Genomic DNA, 18,588 nt, shown 5'->3' on the forward strand with positions numbered 1-18,588 from the left:
GTTTTAATTCAGTAATTTTTTTGCAGAAATAACAAGACATTCATAGCCTATGCTCTGCCAATAGCCTAAATCTGAATAAAATAATGAATAGACAACGAGCTCTAAAAGTGGCCTGATCACACGCCTCCCCAGAGCCAAGCCCCGTGCACCCAGTAATCACTCAGATGGACCTAATCCACTTTTGATGAACTTGGTTAATAGACTTCCTGCTGACATTATCAAAGGGATCCAACTCTATTCATTACGTGCACACGACCCTCGCCACGCCCATAGCATCCTTACAAGCTCTGGCGTTTGTCAATAAATGCTCCCCTTCACACCCAAAACTTTAAGGGACGGGTCTAGAAGTTCAGTTACACGTCTGCACCGTTGAATCTACACCCTGCTCAGGACAATGCCACGCCGCAAAAGTCTATTTGTGCCATTTATCTCCAGAGACGCAGACACTGGTGCGGATTTGAAAGTGCAAGCGCGTCGTATAGACGGTCCACATGGAGCTCTTGTGCAGACCAGTTGGATAGAAGAGAGGGCAGAGCGCAGGGGAAAGTGTGACCCGTGCGCTATTGTGGAGCTCAGATTACCAGGGCTCAGATACATTGAGCAGGACCGGAGCACCATCGATAGAGCGCAAAGGCGTCGGCGTATGGCTGCAAACTCCCGCGAGAGGAGGAGGATGCTCGGGCTCAATGTCGCATTCGACCGCCTCAGGAGCGTCATCCCCAACCTGGAGAGCGACAAGAAGCTGTCCAAGTCAGAGACTCTTCAGATGGCGCAGATATACATATCGACGCTCAGCGAGTTGTTGCAGGACAGGCCCTGCGGCACGGATTTCAGCACCACTGAACTTGAGAGCACCGAGCTAGAGCGCACGGCCCCAACTGGCATGCCAACAGTGAACGATACAGCAGAAGACTCAACTGTTGAGCTACCTGGGCCAGGTGCATACGATACCGCATGTAGAGACAGTGGGAACGTGATGCGTGCGCCCTGCGAAGACCAGAAGGCAGAGCTTAGAGGGTTTATGAACCTGTGGGAGAGAACTAGTGGCACAAAATAACTGGTTTTATTTGTTTGTGCTTCGTAATTGTTTATTTTCTTTTCATAAAAAAACATGTTGATTCGTGTTTGATACCCTGTGTAGATTATCTGGCTCAAGTAAAAACGCATTTTAACAATTTGGCATCTGACTTTTTCTCCCCCTCACAGTTCGGTCTACTTTTGCACGTCTGAAAGTTATAGGGGCAGTTTATGCTGCATAAAAGAGCAATATATTATTCAAAAACATGACACAAAAGTATCAGACACAGATGTACTGAAAGTAGCAATTTTTATTCAAGTTAAAATTATATACAAGTAACCAAAGACATTCTTGAAATTGGTACAAAGAGCATGTTCCTGCATTTGGCTTTTTACACCTTTTTAAATCTGTCTTTCAAATAACACAACTGAAAATGCTGTATAAAATAAATTGGATTGGATTCAGAAAAGTAGTCTACCATTTCTAAATTTCCAATAGGCAATATTTACAAAAGTATTTACATTGTTCCATCCATTTCCAGATTTGTGAATAAAGCTCTTGTAAACTTCAGAAGTGTTAATTAAGCTAAAAAAAACAAAACAAAAAAAACGACTGCTGTGGCTCCCGACTACAGCGTACATCAGATTGAAATACAAGAGGCTTAACAGCTTAGAAAGTATTGATGAGGGTGTGTGCATGGAGATGGCTGAAGCTTTCATGCCTGCATGGCTGTGAGTGTGCGTGCGCGTCTTTAGAAGAGAAACAAAAACATGTCGGAAATATACAAAGGGGAACGAACGCAACTTTAGGAAATAAAATGGGGAAACTTCATCTCCCCAATTCTGTACATCTTAACCCCAAACAGCCCCACGACCGACTAACCTCCGCATTCAAGCTGGGATAAGAGGATTTTACAGGAGAAAACAGCATATACCCAATGAATTAGCTGACAACGTCATGCAGCCCATAGCAGTCCCAATCAAGCCTGAGTTGAACAAAACTGAGAACACTGGCTATTAAACAGGTTGGTTATATAATGGGCATCACATTATGAAACTCAGAACTGAGTAAGTATGGATACAGCAACCGTTAAACCGAGAGGCTCAGTTCATGAACAACAGCGCTCTTATCAATTCAAGTGCTTAAATTAAAAAGCAAAACATATATACTGTATCCTTTTAGTCCAGTTGATTTTTTGGAGAAAAGCTTAAAAAGAAATTGAAGCATTGAAGAGAGGAAGAAGGATATAACTTAATGCCAGACTGGCATGTATTTATTCAGAAACAGAAAACCAACACTTGTGTGTTCTACAGCCTTTAACAGCTAGCTGAAGCACTGTGGTCATGCAGACCCAATAGTCTCTGCAGTACAAATTAAAGACAAACATCCATACTTTCCTGTTGGCCATAACCAATAATGATAGGGGGGCTACAGAAAAAATTATGTAGTTCTCTCACGTTAGTGAAAACTACAGATGAGGACCATTTCAGGTTTGTCCTTGAAGAACTACAATCTCCGAAAGTATCGACTTGGACAGAGGTGAGGTGCTCACCAAACTAGCAATTCTCTCATCCTCGCCACTCCATGTACTTCGAAACGGAAAGAAAATCTATTTGTTCATTTCTAAAAACCTTTTTACACTCTCCACTCAAAGACAGAGGTTTTTAGAACACACACACACACACACACACACACAAAAAGGACAGTCGTGAAGGCAATAAAAGCGCTTCAGTGCAGTGGGGCCATTGGGCTCTGGGGGCTTTCAGCATTTCAAAGCGGGCTGAGAGCTTTTGCTTTGCGTTCCTATTCCAGTTGTGTGGGTCATTGCTGAATGCTTTCTATGGTTTCAGAGGAGGGGAGGGGGGGGTTCAGGCACACAGGCACTTTGATGACAAATCGGAAGTAAACAGAGGGAGGGAGGCAGCCAGAGAGACATCTTTTACAGCAGGTAGAAAAAACAATGGAGGATGTGGCAGATGTAGCAAGAAGGCAACATATCGATTTGGGATACAAGGAGTTTATATAAAATGTACAACCTGAATAGCACAATTGGGGGTATCGAATGAAGAAAAAGGGCCACAAACCCCGCCCCAAAAAATCTGCATTTAATGAATATCATTCTGAGAATCATAAATTACAATTTTGTGAGGGAACAGAAAAAATAAAATAAAAACAGTGTTTGGAACACAGAACGTCTAGAATATAAACGGAAGGTTGTCCTTATTTTATGTTATCGGCTCAGAGTTCTCCTGTTCCAAACAGACGTCACAATAGGAGCGGTGGAATGCTGAAACAGTGCTTCAGGCCTCGCGTGTTTGAAGGGAGGCCTGAAACAGTGCTTCAGGCCTCGCGTGTTTGAAGGGAGGCCATCGCAGTATGTATAGTGAACGTGGTGTTGACGATGATGAAGATAGGTGGTTGTTATTAGCAGGCTGTGTGTGTGTGTCTGGACTTGGTCTCTGTGTGAGGCGAGCGAGCGGTCAGCCCCCAGTGTAGTCCCTCCCCACAGAGTCAGGCCTCTAACAGTGCTCCAGATAGTCAATGACCCGAGAGATGGACTTCTGCCCTGCGGTGCCCACATCACACTGTGGAGAGAGCGATGAGAGGGAGGGAGGGATAGAACGATAGAGCAAAGGTCAGTTACCACACACTCTCTCCACACAAATCCCTATTCAGATATAAGGCTACAGGGGCCAGACTGGGATATTAGTCATTAGCCTGTACAAGCTCAATGACACAAAGAGGCCACAATAAAAGACCTTAAAGCAGACACTTGTAAGGCAGACATTTTATCTTTTAAAATGTGAGAGAACTTACAGTAAGATTCATGAAATTTAGGAACTTCTTGAGCATTTCTGTCATTATTGAGAAATCTCCTTTGGGCAGGTTTTCCCTCACAGTAGTCACATTCATCTGAAAGAGAAGACAAATGAATCAACACAGAATCCTTTGTTAGTTCTACTCACATTTCCAATCGCTGATGAAATAAACCACAACAGGCAGATGCATAATGTTGTGTCAGATCACAGTAATTCTAGTGATAAACAAATGTCCGTATCATCTCAGAGGGAAAACAAGCAGTCACTGTAATAACCATCAAATCCGAGGTTGACCGTGTGCAGTAGGTTACATGCTGGGTGTCGACGAACGGTGGTGATGCATGTAGAATTGTCGGGGAATTTAAAATAAAATGATTTCCAAATGTTCTGTGGTCAGAGGCGCTAGGACGGCCGATCCACTGCTTTTAAGTACACTCAGCCGTCCATTGCGCTGGTGTTTCCTCTTGAAAGCAGTATTCAGGCAAGTTAAGGCTAAAACTTCTGAATTCATTTAATTGAAAACATACAGTCCTATAGTGAAGCTAAACCGTTTTTGGTTTAATTTTAAAGGAGTGGGGCACCCTACTCCCCACATTTTTTTGTGTTTTATTAGGGAGGACAGTGGTAGAGAGTTAACATAGGAGAGAGCGCTACAAGAGCCGGAATCGAATCCATGCTGGAAGCTGTATGTGTTTCATAGGCAGCTGCTTAGACCGCTAGACCAGGCAGGCCACAACCATTTTGTTTAACACGAAACAGAAGTCTGAGGTGTGACCTTCGAGTTAAAACACAGAGCCCCTGTCCAGATTAAAACTACAGCCTGGGATCGGTAGAGGTTTATCAGAGAGAGATAATGACCGTGGCACAATCAATCACAACCTAACGGCCCATTGGGAGAGACCGTGGGAGAGAGTCCATTACTAGAGATGCACTAAGCTCTCAAGGCATCATTGAATCGCTAATAACAATCTTCAAAAGAGAAAAAGGCCATTAAAGCAGGGATAAAAATCAACTCCGCTTTTATTTTCCTCTCGACAGTGGGCCGTGAAACTTTTAAGACCGCAATTCTGAAGGAAAACATTGATGGTCCCTGAAAGGCTTTTAAAATGACGGATGTTCACTGCCGATGTTCGAACGAGGCGTCGATGACGAGTGTGTCTTAAAGATGATGTGGGTATTTGAAGTTCAGGTTGGGCACATTGGAAAAGAACAGAATATTCAGAAAGGTATACCTGAGGGCGACCTCAGCACTAGCCAAGTGCATCTGTATACAATGGATTCGTAAGCCTTCCCTACCTCTGGAAAAGAGCGTCTGCTAAATGAACAAAATGGTACGGAAAACGTAGCCTAAATCTAAGTGTCTAGTGAACAATCCCAAACTAGGTCCATGTCATCCATTATGTAATGATGGAACTGTTATTACAGAAAACTTTTTCGTTATATCTTTGATTCATCTGTTTTTGTGTTTTTTTTAACATATTTTTTAATCTTCTTCATTTGAATGACCTTTTGAAATGCACTTTATATAAAACCTTTGATTTGATTATTTAGAGAAGCCGTGGTGCTCAGAACGTCAGGAGAGTTGCCTTACCGGACTCCCCTGGCAGAGACAGCCCAGTAGCAGAGCAGTGTAGGAGGCCACGATGCTGTCCTCCATGTGCTTCCCAGCATGCTGCAGTGCTGCAGAGGGAGAAGAGAAAGAGTCGCCAATATTACTACAACATCCGATTCAGCAATGCCTCATTTTTAATCCAAAACATAGGTTCTACTCAAGTTACCTAATGTCAGTATGGATCTATTACATGTTTTGATTTATTTAGCCTTTATTTAACCAGGTAGGTCATTACCTTTGGTAAGGTCTAGCTCCTCATTTTCCTCCTCTTTCTTGGCCTTCTCCTTCTCGCTGACTGCGTTGGTGTTGTTGTTCTCCGAGGCCACCCACTGGATCTCGCCACCAGACTCCTGCCACTCGCCGCTCTGGTCCAGCTTGGGTTTGGGCACGTCATTGATGAAGTCATCCGTCTCCGCCTCTGCCGCTATGGCCGCTTGCTCCCGCTGGAGGAAGAGCTGAGGGCGCAAAACGCATACAGTCAGAAAGGTTTGCGCTTGCATGTAATCAGTTCATCCACCCTTCCAGATCTATGCCTAAGAGAGATCGTATAACGCTCACTGAAAATGTACACAACCTGACCTATGAACACGCTCACACGCTCGCCCGGACACACACCACATCGGCTCTCTAACCCACCTGCACCAGGGCAGCGATGGCAGTGAGCGATCCTTCCGTCTTGAGCTCCTCTTTGTCAGCCACCAGGACAGAGTTGAAGGGAGCTCCTCCGTCCATCTCCATCTCCATCAGACAGTGGCGGTTCCTGGCGCTGTACTCCACCAGGTTGATCAGCAGACCCAGACCCTGCATGGAGAACCATCGCACTTGAGACATACACACACCTAGAGTACCATTCTCTAAGACCCAGACTCTGCAGACACGAGTTGTGTCCCAAATTACACCCTCTATGGGCCCAGGTCAAAAGTAGTGCACTTTAAAGGGAATAGAGTGCCATTTGGGAAGCAGAGACAATCCCACCTCAAAATGGACATACACTTCAATATCATCCCCTACACTTAGACCCTTATCTATCAACTAGGTCGAGTTGAAACACATCCATGTAAGTTCCTTACAGAGGAATGGTAATCGAACTGGGGACAAAAACAACACGAAAAAATCTAGGAAGTCAGGGCCCATATTCATAAAGCGTCTCAGAGTTTGAGTGCTGATCTAGGATCAGTGACCTTTCAGATCACAATGAACACAATTACATGGACAGGAGAGACACTTTATAAATATGGGCCCTGGAAACCCATCTAACCAAAGCCATGGCTGCAATGTGATACATGGGTAATGATGATGCTCACCAGTACTCGGATGTCGAACCTCCTCTCCTGATGAAGGTACTGTGGCACGCGGAGCACACAGTTCAAAGCTGTCATGATCATGTCCTCCTGCTCGCCTGTCTTCGTGCTTCCCCACTCTACACACACAAGGGGTAGAACATACAGCTGTGACGATACCAGTACTGCGATATTTTTTCCATAGCACAAATGAAAACATGAAGTAGACCAAACCCTTTGGTCCTTTAAAAACCTGCTGTTAGTAAAATATTGTGTTCTATAGCTTGGAAAATACATAAAATGTGAATCACGATGACAACAACGTTTGTTTCATTAGAGCTGTTTTCCTAAAGAAGTTAAACCTGCTTTGTGTTAGGACTCCTTGCCATGAGGCTAACAAGTACGGCGATACTGGTATTGCCCCGACCCTAGTAAAACAAAGTTACGACGGGACCTCAACAGTTATGTGCATAACATTTTTGGGAAGCTGAATGTCTTTAGGTGTCATCTTAAAGCACTTCTATGAAGGAGCGGCGAGTGCACAACGTAGTGTAGGTATTAGAGATTCTGGGTTAGAGTCCAGGCTCTGTCGCGACCGGGAGACCCATGGGGCGGTGCACAATTGGCCCAGCGTCGTCCGGGTTAGGGGAGGGTTTGGCCAGCAGGGATATCCTTGTCCCAATGCGCACTAGCGACTCCTGTGGCGGGCCTGGCGCAGTGCACGCTGACACGGTCGCTAGGTGTTCCTCCGACACATTGGTGTGGCTGGCTTCCGGGTTAAGTGGGCATTGTGTCAAGAAGCAGTGCGGCTTGGTTGGGTTGTGTTTCAGAGGATGAACGGCTATCGACTTTCACCTCTCCTGAGTCTGTACGGGAGTTGCAGCAATGAGACAATCGGATACCACGAAATTGAGAAAAGGGGATAAAAAAATAAAAACATTTTTAAAAAAAAGATAGTGTAGGTATGCAAATTTACTCAATAACCATCATAATTTACAACCACCGCAGTGGCATTGGCCCGGTCAGGACAATCTATATCCAGATGATACAGTGTGTGTGTGTGTAGCGCTCACCATTGTCATGGGTGAGGTTGAGCAGCACGCCGATGATGGCCTTCATGCAGTCCTCCACGGCCTTACCCACATTGCTGTGGCTGGCGTACGGCAGGGCGGTGCCCGCTGAGCACAGGGCACTGTTCACCCCAGTCTCCTGGCTGTAGCGCTGGATCATCTCCTCGCAGTGCCACAGGGCCCTGTCAACAACGCACAGGGGCAATGGGTTAGCAATGGGTTATAGCACGCCCGCATGCTTCCCAGCCGAAACAGTTTGTGCATATGTTATAACGACATTGTGACATTTTTGTTTTGGTCTACGGCAAGGGTTTTTTCACCTGTTCGTGTACACTTTTTCTCTCAAGGCAAGCCAAAAGGTCGGTAGCCGAAGTGCACGCCCCTTTATCGGTGATTGGTCAACAACAGTAAGGATTCTTCAAATAGGCGTTTGTTGTCATTAAGCAAAAGACTAATTGTTAATTTCATTAACATATTTCACTTGAGAAATACTGCACCAAACATCCTAGATGCAAAAGTGTGTGACTAAGTGCTCTCAAATCAAATACATTTTTTCTTGAGTTATCTTAGATCAATTCTGAATATTTTAAAGCTTGGCGTCTCAAGATAGACAAAATACTATTGCCGCTTTTTAAAATTTGTTTTTCAAGTTAAGTTTTTTTTAAAGGGAGTATATGCAAGCACACTCGATTGGTTAAAATGGCGACACCAATGAGTAATTTGTTTATGTATCAAGTCAAGCACAACATCAGTATTGAACTACAAGGTACTCAGCTATATAGCTAATTTCCATTTATGGTCCCTTATGCCGATGTCTATTCAAGCTTGATAGTTTCTCATTTTGGCATTGAACTTATAGCCTGCCGATGTTGTGCTGGGAAAGAATAGTCTTCATATTTGATGGGAGGATCGTTTGATTGACAAAAGACTGGACTGAAAGTATATGGATGCGGGCTCTGGAAGGACTTCACACGGAATGAAAACACTAAACAGAGTGCGTCTGGAAAATAAGCTTTTTAAAAAGTTCAAAAAGGGCAACAATTCTTCCTATGAGATTGTTGTATTGTTCAGAAACCGCGATCGTATACATGGGGAAAGAGGCCTGCAAAAGGTACAAGAGCAATAACACGTCTCTAGTGTTTCTCTTCGCATATAGACACCATTAGTCAGACAGCATCCCAGCCAATACCTTTGAAAAAGGCAGTGTGCAGCGGGAGAGAACAGAGCGTAAATTTCACCTATAACAAAAAGGTTAGCAACAGCCGCGCACGCCGGCAGCATGGCTAACCAGAAGCAAAACAGCTTTATGCAAAATAGCTAAATAATGAGATTAGAGATAATGAGGGTCATTTATTATTAAGGCAGAGAGGAGAGCGGAGGAAGAGTTCATTCATTAGAGTGGGGAGGGGGGGAGCGGCGGTTGTTAATGAGGGCATCTGAGCTGCTGTGTGGCTCGACCCTTCTGATTTCTCCCCCCCCCCCGTAATTGAATTAGCGCAGCAGCGATCAATGCGGCTAGTGAATCCTCTGTGTAAAATCTGACAGCGGTTCTTTCTTTTACCCAGTCGGAGAGGCCTCCTGGCTGGGGGTGCAAGTGCAGTTCACCAAGGGTGAGGCAGGGGTTAGGAACCAGAGCAGGGCGGTCAGGGTCCCGGCTGCAGTCAACGCACCCTGCCTGGGACGAGGCTAATTCAGTTAAGGACGGAAGAGTTTAAACAGATAAGTGGCTGTGGTGGAACGAGGCGGGTGGGGGACTGGGACACTTGGAGGGTGGCTGACCCTTACAAGGGGAGAGAAATGGGGGTATTGATGGAGGGCTGATGGGTCCGAGCGGAGGCACAGAAGTGGCAGAGTTTGCTTTACAGAGGGGAACACGGACAGGGCGAGGGCGGATGCTGTGATTGACATAGTGTTAAAAATGTTGAAACTACAAAACAGAGCCCTGATGGAAATGGGCATTTCCCCATGTTTCTCATAGGGCTCCATGCAGAAACGTTTGTGCATGAATTATCCTTGCGATATAATCTGTCAGTGAGGAGTCATGTGCATTTCAATCAATATAAAAAGGCAAAGATCTATGTGAATTCTTGGATTGAGATGGAAAAAAGCGGTGTAAACTTAAGACATTTGAAGTAAGTAGAAAAGATAATGGAACTATTTTTTTATAAAATCTTTGAGCACTAACAATCACCAAAATAAAAGCTAGACAGTCAAATCAATTAATTTAGCAATATATATTTTGTTATTATGTTTGAGCAAAAGACCACGCATTAAACATGGAAAAACACATAGGACATTTGCTTTAAAACTGCAAAACTCTCAGCTCTATTAACGTGGGCCTCAAATTCTCTAAAAATGCAGGCAAGACGACAGGCTGACTGCGCACCCTGCCACAACGACCACCTACGCCCCTGTTTGATCTAGAAAAAAACCTGATGGCAGCAGTATTCTAAGTCTGCAGTTGTAAAGGCAGATAGGAATCACTGGCTCCTGACGCAGTCAACTGTGGAGGGAGGGGAAATTCACCAAACTGATGCATTGAATCAGCACGGCTACCAATCAAACTCAATGCTGCCGTCTGGTGATACAGGTGTGTGTGTGTGTGTTCGTTCTCGCTCATACAGGACACTCACTTGGCTGAGGAGCAGATAAGCTGAGAGTCCTTATAAGCAATCAGGTAGCCCTGGTTCTCTGGGTTGTGAACAGTTACCTGCGCAAATCAACAAGACACAGAGGAAGTTAATTACACAGGGAATTCGATGTATTAACAGTTCCAACTCAAATCAAGAGCACACAGAGCCCCCTATAGGAGACTCACATTGGATTCACAGACTTGAGTTGATCAGTAATCTAACCTCGGCAACCTGCTATCTAAATATACACTGTACTCTGTCTGAAAGTGAAACAGAGCGCAACTGCAGGGTTCGAGGGGCATGGGCAGCTGTTACTAAGATCAACATTTCCCATCAATAGTTTATAACGGATATTAAAGACACGCTTCGGAATTTTTGCGACTAGTTATTTTTTTTAATTTTTTTACCTCCCGCTTTGGCCTGGATGTGGCAATGTGTAGTTCATACATGCATAATCTATGAGCAGAATTACTGATTTACCTCAAATCAGCCACGAAATCCCTAGTTTGAAAGCGACTTTACTGGAAGCTGTACGGCGCCATTTTCTCTACATTTCCCCTCGTGGGCCAGCCCCCTAGCAATTTGAGTTCCAGCCAATGAGAATCAGCCATTCGTCATTTGCGTGACAGCTCGCAAGCTGCACACAGCAGAGCATGAAAGAGAGCAATGCACATATCTGCACATGACGTAGTACGCAGTTTGAGGGTCACTTTTGACACGAGCGCTACTTTCAGAACTACTGGCTAAAAAGTACACAATAGTACCGAAAATTATCTTTACATAAGTTATAGTAAGGGCTATGACTGGGGCTCCTGACCCTGATTATGAATTTTCATGTAATTTCAGCCTTCTAGTAGTCAGAAGTGTTGTCCAACACAGTAGTGTGTGTGTGTGTACACACACGTTTTCCTACCTCATCAGAACTACAATGTCTTAACATATCACCAGAATCTGGGCTGGGCGATATATCAAATTAATTTCAATTCATGTTTATGCACAATGTTTCAAATCTCCTTAACTCCTTCTGTGCTGTGTGCACCTTCCCACACAGACACCAAGCCCCCCCCCCCCCCCGCCACTCACAACAACGAGACTAAAGATCACTTCTTCCTCCCCGACAACAAGCAGTTTCAACTTGCTATTTGCATTTCACCCAAGCACGTTGAGACATTTCACTGTAATAGAAGTTATCCTTTTAAGGGTATCGTTAGTCTCAACTCCCAAAAATGTACAACAGAGCAGACCATAACTAAGACAAGAGTATCTTTTTTTCCCATCTTTAAAAAAAATAAAAATATTATAAAATTTTATAAACAATTTAAAAACACATACAAAACGACTACGTCATACATACGTCAACTACATCACACCTGCCTAGCACCACCCCCCCACCCCCCCTTTTTTATATCTAAATAACTCATTAGATTTTTCCATTGTGTTAATGATGGCGGATTGATTGATTACTACTTGTTTTTTTTAGTATAAGACGGGAGTATCAATTAACATGATTGTGGAAAATGCATGATCGGTTTGCCGCACACGCCGTTGCAGTACCACTTACAGGTAGCAGCATTTTAGCCACAGACTTATGTGCTAAACTATCCAGTCTGCGTTTTAGAAATGTGAAATGAGCATCAAAAGATTCTCATTCTGAGAAGCAAAAGCATCTTCGGATCCAGGTAGATGTTCAAATCAAGTGGCCCATCTAAACAAAATGAACAGGCTGCTGTTGTTCAAAACAGATGGAGACGGACAGGAGGGTGTATTCATAAAAGATCAACTGTTCTAACTTGTTGGCAAACAAATAGACCTAATTTGGCTACACTGTAAATATAAAGATTAGCTGGCTACTGACTAGCAGTGGGCTTGAGAGATTTGTTTATGAGACGTGTTAATGTTCTATAATGCCTGCAAACAGAAGTTAGTCATTATTAGTGGATGTGCATAGTTCTGGTTACATTTGTAATGAAAAGTGCATTTTCATATACAGACTTGAAAGCCAGATTAGTGATTATTGCCACAAAGCAGGTTCAAATGATTAAGTAGATGATTAGTGGGTCTTATGGTTAAAGGCTTATATTTTAGCCTAAGTAGAATTTTACAAGCCTTGAATTAGCTTCTGAAGCTAAGCAGGGTTGGTCCTGGTCAGTTCCTGGATGGGAAACCAGATGCTGCTGGAAGTGGTGTTGGAGGGCCAGTAGGAGGCACTCTCATCTGGTCTAAAAAAATATGCCAATGCCCCAGGGCAGTGAATGGGGACACTGCCCTGTGTAGGGTGCCGACTCAATGAGGTCATTAAAGATCCCATGGCACTTATCGTAAGAGTAGGGGTGTTAACCCCGGTGTCCTGGATAAATTCCCAATCTGGCCCTCAAACCATCACAGTCACCTAATAATCCCCAGTTTACAATTGGCTCATTCATCCCCCTCCTCTCCCCTGTAACTATTAAAAAATAAAATAAAAATTGACCTTTAACTGTGCAACAGAATATTATAAAAATAAATAGATTTTAGGCCATGTCGCCCAGCCCTATCCAGAATGTCCTGACAAGGTAGGAAAACAAGAAATAACATTTTACGAAAGTACAGACTTTTAGGCTTAAGGGTCAGGGTAAATAGGTTTTTGAATGAGAATACATTTTTACTCGCCAAAAAGTCCAGAAAATTAATGAAAACAAAGATGTGTGGGTGTGTACTCACGCTCTCCAGCACACGTAGACATCTCTCGGCTCCCCACAGCGATGCCACCAGCTTCTCCTTGTCATCCTCGTGGCTTAGGTTTTCCACACATTCTTTCACTGCAGGAAACAAGATGTCGGGTCAACCACTCAACCCCATCGATCAGGTTAGAGTATAAACCCCAAAGATGGAAACGCCATTGAAGAGCCATGACCTCAACCCCATTGAACACCTTTTGAATGAATTGGAACGCCGACTTCGGGCAAAGCCTAATCACCCAACATCAGTGCCCGACCTCACTAATGCTCTTGGGGCTGAATGGGAAAGTCCCCGCAGCAATTTCCAACATCTAGTTGAAAGCCTTCCCAGAAGAGTGGAGGCTGTTATAGCAGCAAAACGGGGGACCAACTCCATATTAATGCCCATGATTTTGGAATGAGATGTTCGACGAGCAGGCGTCCACATACACTGCATGACCAAAAGTATATATTTGTTTGTTGTTGCGTTAGCAGCGTCTCAAACTGACACATCTGCTGATATCGGCCATCCACATTTGCGGTGAAAGGTGGCAGAGCTTTGGTGGTATTATTCAGACCATGAGACACCCAGAAAATAATTCTCACGAAAACGTCCAGCTTTCAAACGGTTTGGTCTACAAACTAATATGACCACTAGGGAAAGATGACTGTCACGGACACAATGGTGTTCTCCATTTTGCTCTACGACCCCCACAAGCGTCACGGGACTTGTCTTAAGTCGGCACTGCCGATCTGCCAACATCTGTCTGTAGCGTCAGAACTGTTTGGGATACACACTAATATGACCCGTCTATGGAAAGGGGAGACTCTCACAAACACGTCGGGTTGTTTTGGTCTTGCACGCTGAAAGTAGCCCTGTACCAGTTAAAATGTTTTATGGAAGTACACAGTGTACAAAACATTAGGAACACCTGCTCTCTCCATGAGAATCCAGGTGAAAGCTATGATCCCTGATTGATGTCACCTTTCAAATCCACTTCAAATCATTGCAGGGCTCCCGAGTGGCGCAGCGGTCTAAGACAGTCTGTGGTTCGAATCCAGGCTGTATCACATCCGGCCGTGATTGGGAGTCCCATAGGGCGGCGTCCGGGTTTGGCCGGGGTAGGCTGTCATTGTAAATGAGAACGTTCTTAACTGACTTGCCTAGTAAAATAACAAAACAAATGTAGATGAATGGGAGGAGACATGTTAAACTGGTATTTTAAACCTTGAATTGAGACATGGATTGTGTATGTGTGCCATTCAGTGGGTGAATGGGCAAGAAAATATTTAAGTGCACGGGTTTGCGTGTGTTAAGAACTGCAACTCTGCTGGGTTTTTCACACTCAACAGTTTTCCCTGTGTATCAAGAATGGTCCACCCCCCAAAGGACATCCAGCCAACTTGACACAACTGTGGGAAGCATTGGAGCCAACATCCCTGTGGAAAGCTTTCGACACATTGTAGAGTCCATGCCCCAAGGAATTCAGGCTGTTCTGAGGGCAAGAAGGGTTGCAACTCAATATTAAGAAGTTGTTCCTAATGTTTTGTACACTCAGTGAATATGGAATTAGCTCAGTGCCAATTTTTTTTTATAGGTTTAAATATGTTAAAATATAAAAATAATTTCCTGGTCTTTCTTATCGCTCTCAAATATAGCATATAGCCTTTTGACTGTTTTGCCATGTATGAATCGGTTATTAAATGCGTTTCTATGGGCAAGACAAATTCAATGTTTAATCAAATATTCTTTATTTTTATGAATCCTGCAAACTCATTCCTTGGAGGGCCTAGCGTCTACAGGTGTTAAGTTTCTTCCCTAAACAACCAGGAGTGGAGAGTTCCTTAATAATGAATAACCTTAATTCAATCAATCACGTACAAGGTAGGAGTGAAAACCCAGACACTCAACATGGAATGAGTTTGACACCTGAACTTCAAAATCAAATAGCTAAACGATCCTTGGTATCACCATCTTAAAAATAATTCCATATGTTAGCTTAGTAGAACCCCCTCCCGCCGGCTTAGACTCTAGGGGGTTAACCTTGACTGCTCCTGTAAGTCGCTCTGGATAAGACCGCCTGCTAAATGACTCAAATGTAAATATCTAGGTCTAGCTTACCTTTATCCACTATGTGGTCCAGGCCTCCCAGGAGCCTGAGCTCCTCTTTAAACCAGTCCCCAGCCCGCTTGGAGGTCAGCGATAACAAGGTCTCCATGGCTAAATGCCCCGTCTAAGCACACACAGGGAATAATAAAAATACACTTACTTCACACACACAGGGTATAAGTAGACATGTCTGACTCAGTGTGTTGTGATTCAAAGATGCTAACTACGACAGATGATAAGGTGAGGAATTGGAAGAAAAAATATTTCCTTCCTCTCAGTGATGGGAGTCAGGAGAAATCTAGATTGCATGTAGGTAGAGTTCGGGTCCAACCACAACAATACTGACATCTTGAATTTCACTGTCAATAGATAGAGATATTAATTATGAAAGTGTTAGCTCCTAACATTAAACATTTTAAAACAAACTGAACTCAAACGATAAGCGAACATTCAGTTCTTCCACCAACTTTCAATCAGATTCTCTAATGATTAACTCAACATGGAAGCTTACAGAAATATAAAAGAGTGAGTCCCTGTGATTATTCCGGAGAGAGACCGCTTGAATTCATGAAAATCAGTTGGGGGGGGGGGGGGCCCTTGAGGCGAATGGGCAGTCTGCTCTCTATGAAGAATAGGGCTTCATCCCAAATATCACCCTATTCCCTACATAGTGCACCACTTTTGACCAGAGGCCTATGGGTGACATTTGGGACACCAACTAGAAAATCAGTGGAAAGGATATTTATAGAAGCAAAGGAAACCAAAAGGCTAAAAAGCCAGATATCAAGGGCCCTGTCATCACGTCATCAGATTAAACCTGGTTTGAAATGCTGTGCAGTTTCGCCAGTCCCAATTCAAATACATTATTGGCTCTAACGTGCGAAGCCATTGTGTGTCAGGGGCAACTGTTCATCTCTCTCTCTTCAAGGGGACGTGTTATCATTTCACAAACAAAAGTCATGTTTTTTTTGGTGATTGTCAGAGACCTCTCATCGCATCAATCAAGCAGTGTTTTCCCCCCAACAATGCTGAAATAATTATTCAAAACATGGCTTACAGCGGCGACGGCCATTAGAGGAGCCAAAGCAGGAAGATTATTAACGTAAATCCAAGATTACATCTACACAACACCTGCTAATCCATAATGGTTTAAGGCCTACATTTAAACCTCTAGTTGTCCATCTGCCGCAGGACAGAGGGGGAGGAGAAGAGTTAAAGAGATAGACGGGGAGAAAACAAGGAGGAGGAAAGAGAGTCTAGAGGCTCTGTGCTACAGCTAGTCTCCATCCTGTAAGCATAGACCAGGGTTATATTCATTAGCCCCCCCCCCCCCCAAAAAAAAATTTACTGGCCTGAAATGGGGAGGGACTACCTGAACTTGCCCAACAGGAAACACTTTTGTTTTCCGTTGCATGCCCTACTGAATATGACCTAAGGAACACTCTCTCTAGGGAACCCGTACCGTGATGTTCTCCAGGTCCAGGTGCTTGTTGTGCACCGTGTCGCAAAGCTTGCGGATCTTCTCCTTGACCTTTGACATCTCCTTGGCAGTGAGCTGGTTGTCCTTGGCCACAGAGTGGTCCCCCTCCAGCTCCAGCAGGCGGATCATCAGGTCTAGACTGGCCCGATCCAGGTCCATGTTGAGTCGGTCTCGGCTCAGGATGTACATCAGACTGGCCGTACACAGGGAGAGGTTCTGGGAGGGGGGGGTAATGGAGAGAGAGGAAAAAGGGAGGAGGAGAAAGGATACATGAACCTGATAACCGGATTTTAAGTTGTGTCACTAACAACACAGGTTGTGTTACTAAGCGCCAATGCCTTTTGTAACTTGGCAGGCTCCAGTTAAACATTTGACCTTCAATACTGCTCTGACAGAAACCAAGTCAAGTCAGCCACAATCTCTGGAGGAGCAGCCTTAACTTACCGGGTGCTGTGGGGCATCGTTGAGTGTCTTGAAGACCTGGGCCACCTTCCCTCTGGCCCGCAGGTGCATTCTGAAGCTGGGCATGGCACACCTGGTGGCCAGGCTAATGATACTGCAGGAGAGATGAATAAAGTTGAATTGAACAGAGAAGAGGGGAGAGGAGGGTCACTTTTCTGCTAGATCATCGTCTAGTTTGCTATCGTCTGATGGGAAAGGCATGCCACGAGGAAAACCGTGCCGTTAACCGCAGACCTAGGATCAGATGAACCTTCACTTAATCATTATTTTAAAGCTGGAATCCTTAAAGTGGAACTCCAGCCTCCGTTTCACCTCATTTACTTACAAAGGCACATCTCAATAGGTGGTCCAGGTATGTCATGACCGTAAAAGTTCAACAATCAATGTCAAAGGATGTCTGATGGTGAAACTGCCACATCCGTTTGCAATATTACAACAAAGTTATTGCAAACACCTTTTCCTCTGACATCATTGACAAAATAGCAGAATATGCACTCAAATGTTCATTCCCAAGTTGTGCGATGCTCCTCACCTCCACATTGTCCACAAAACAAAAACAATAAGTACGCCATGGTGTCGTTTCTCCTACTGCGGATTCCATCTTTAACCATCAATGAGATGCCAAAGAATCTGACCCCGTATCAGTAGTTAGAGCATTAACTAGCAGCTAGTCTTACCTAAGGCAGCGTGTGTTGAGGGGCTGGCCACTCTTCAAGCCAGTGGCCAGGTACTCAAAGTCATCGGTGAACTCCTGGTTCTCGCCAAACTCCACCACGTCGTTGAAGTGCTTGACATGCTGGACTACTGTGTATAGCTGCAACAAAGTGTTGATGTCACGCCAATGCATGCTGGGCTCATTACATCACATGGTACAATGCATTCGTAAGGTATTCATACCCTTTCTATAATTTTTTTTGCGTTACAGCCTTATTCTAAAATTGAATAAATAAGACATCAATCTACACACAATACTCCATAAAAAAACGTAAAAACTGGATTGTAGAAAAGTATTTAAAAATAATAAATAGAAATAACTTATTTATGTAAGTATTCAGACCCTTTGCTATGAGAGTCGAAATTGAGCTCAGGTGGAACCTATTTCATTGAACATCCTTGAGATGTTTCTACAACTTGATTGGAGTCCACCTGTGGTAAATTCAATTGACGGGACATTATTTCAAAAAGCACATACCTGTCGATATAAGGTCCCACAGTTGACAGTGCATGTCAGAGCAAGCAATGAGGTTGAAGCAATTGGTCATAGACCTCCGAGACCAGATTGTGTCGAGGTACAGATCTGGGGAAGGGTACCAAAACATTTCTGCAGCATTGAAGGTTCCCAAGAACACAGTGGCATCCATCATTCTTAAATGGAATAAGTTTGGAACCACCAAGACTCTTCCTAGAG

At 44.1% G+C, this 18,588-nt stretch overlaps 2 protein-coding genes across 5 annotated transcripts in view; one reads left to right on the forward strand and one right to left on the reverse strand.

The window, feature by feature from the left end:
• Positions 1-296: 296 nt before the first annotated feature.
• LOC110499017 (helix-loop-helix protein ngn-1) lies at positions 297-1,175 on the forward strand. Its single transcript, XM_021575819.3, has one exon. The coding sequence runs from the start codon at positions 395-397 to the stop codon at positions 1,055-1,057; it is 663 nt and encodes a 220-aa protein (XP_021431494.1). The 5' UTR covers positions 297-394; the 3' UTR covers positions 1,058-1,175.
• Positions 1,176-1,310: 135 nt separating this feature from the next.
• Positions 1,311-18,588, reverse strand: part of LOC110499016 (wings apart-like protein homolog) — a 48,362-nt gene continuing 31,084 nt past the window's right edge. For 2 of the 4 annotated variants that reach the window (XR_016489363.1, XR_016489364.1), the window contains exons 8-21: positions 17,858-17,994; positions 17,163-17,274; positions 16,701-16,934; positions 15,251-15,362; positions 13,133-13,230; positions 10,433-10,509; positions 7,803-7,981; positions 6,754-6,869; positions 6,086-6,250; positions 5,685-5,904; positions 5,429-5,517; positions 3,836-3,931; positions 3,346-3,603; positions 1,311-3,305 (exon numbers count right to left, since the gene is read on the reverse strand). Coding sequence is in view for 2 of the 4 variants with exons in the window: in XM_021575817.3 (XP_021431492.3) it covers positions 3,538-3,603; positions 3,836-3,931; positions 5,429-5,517; positions 5,685-5,904; positions 6,086-6,250; positions 6,754-6,869; positions 7,803-7,981; positions 10,433-10,509; positions 13,133-13,230; positions 15,251-15,362; positions 16,701-16,934; positions 17,163-17,274; positions 17,858-17,994 (1,701 nt within the window). In the remaining 2 variants the exon portion in view is untranslated. Of the gene's footprint in view, positions 3,604-3,835; positions 3,932-5,428; positions 5,518-5,684; positions 5,905-6,085; positions 6,251-6,753; positions 6,870-7,802; positions 7,982-10,432; positions 10,510-13,132; positions 13,231-15,250; positions 15,363-16,700; positions 16,935-17,162; positions 17,275-17,857; positions 17,995-18,588 lie in introns of all 4 variants that reach the window. The other 2 variants (XM_021575817.3, XM_021575818.3) reach the window with 1 other exon arrangement.

This window comes from Oncorhynchus mykiss, chromosome 20, assembly GCF_057628025.1.
Source record: "Oncorhynchus mykiss isolate SJ-2025 chromosome 20, ASM5762802v1, whole genome shotgun sequence".
Classification (NCBI taxonomy): Eukaryota; Metazoa; Chordata; class Actinopteri; order Salmoniformes; family Salmonidae; genus Oncorhynchus; species Oncorhynchus mykiss.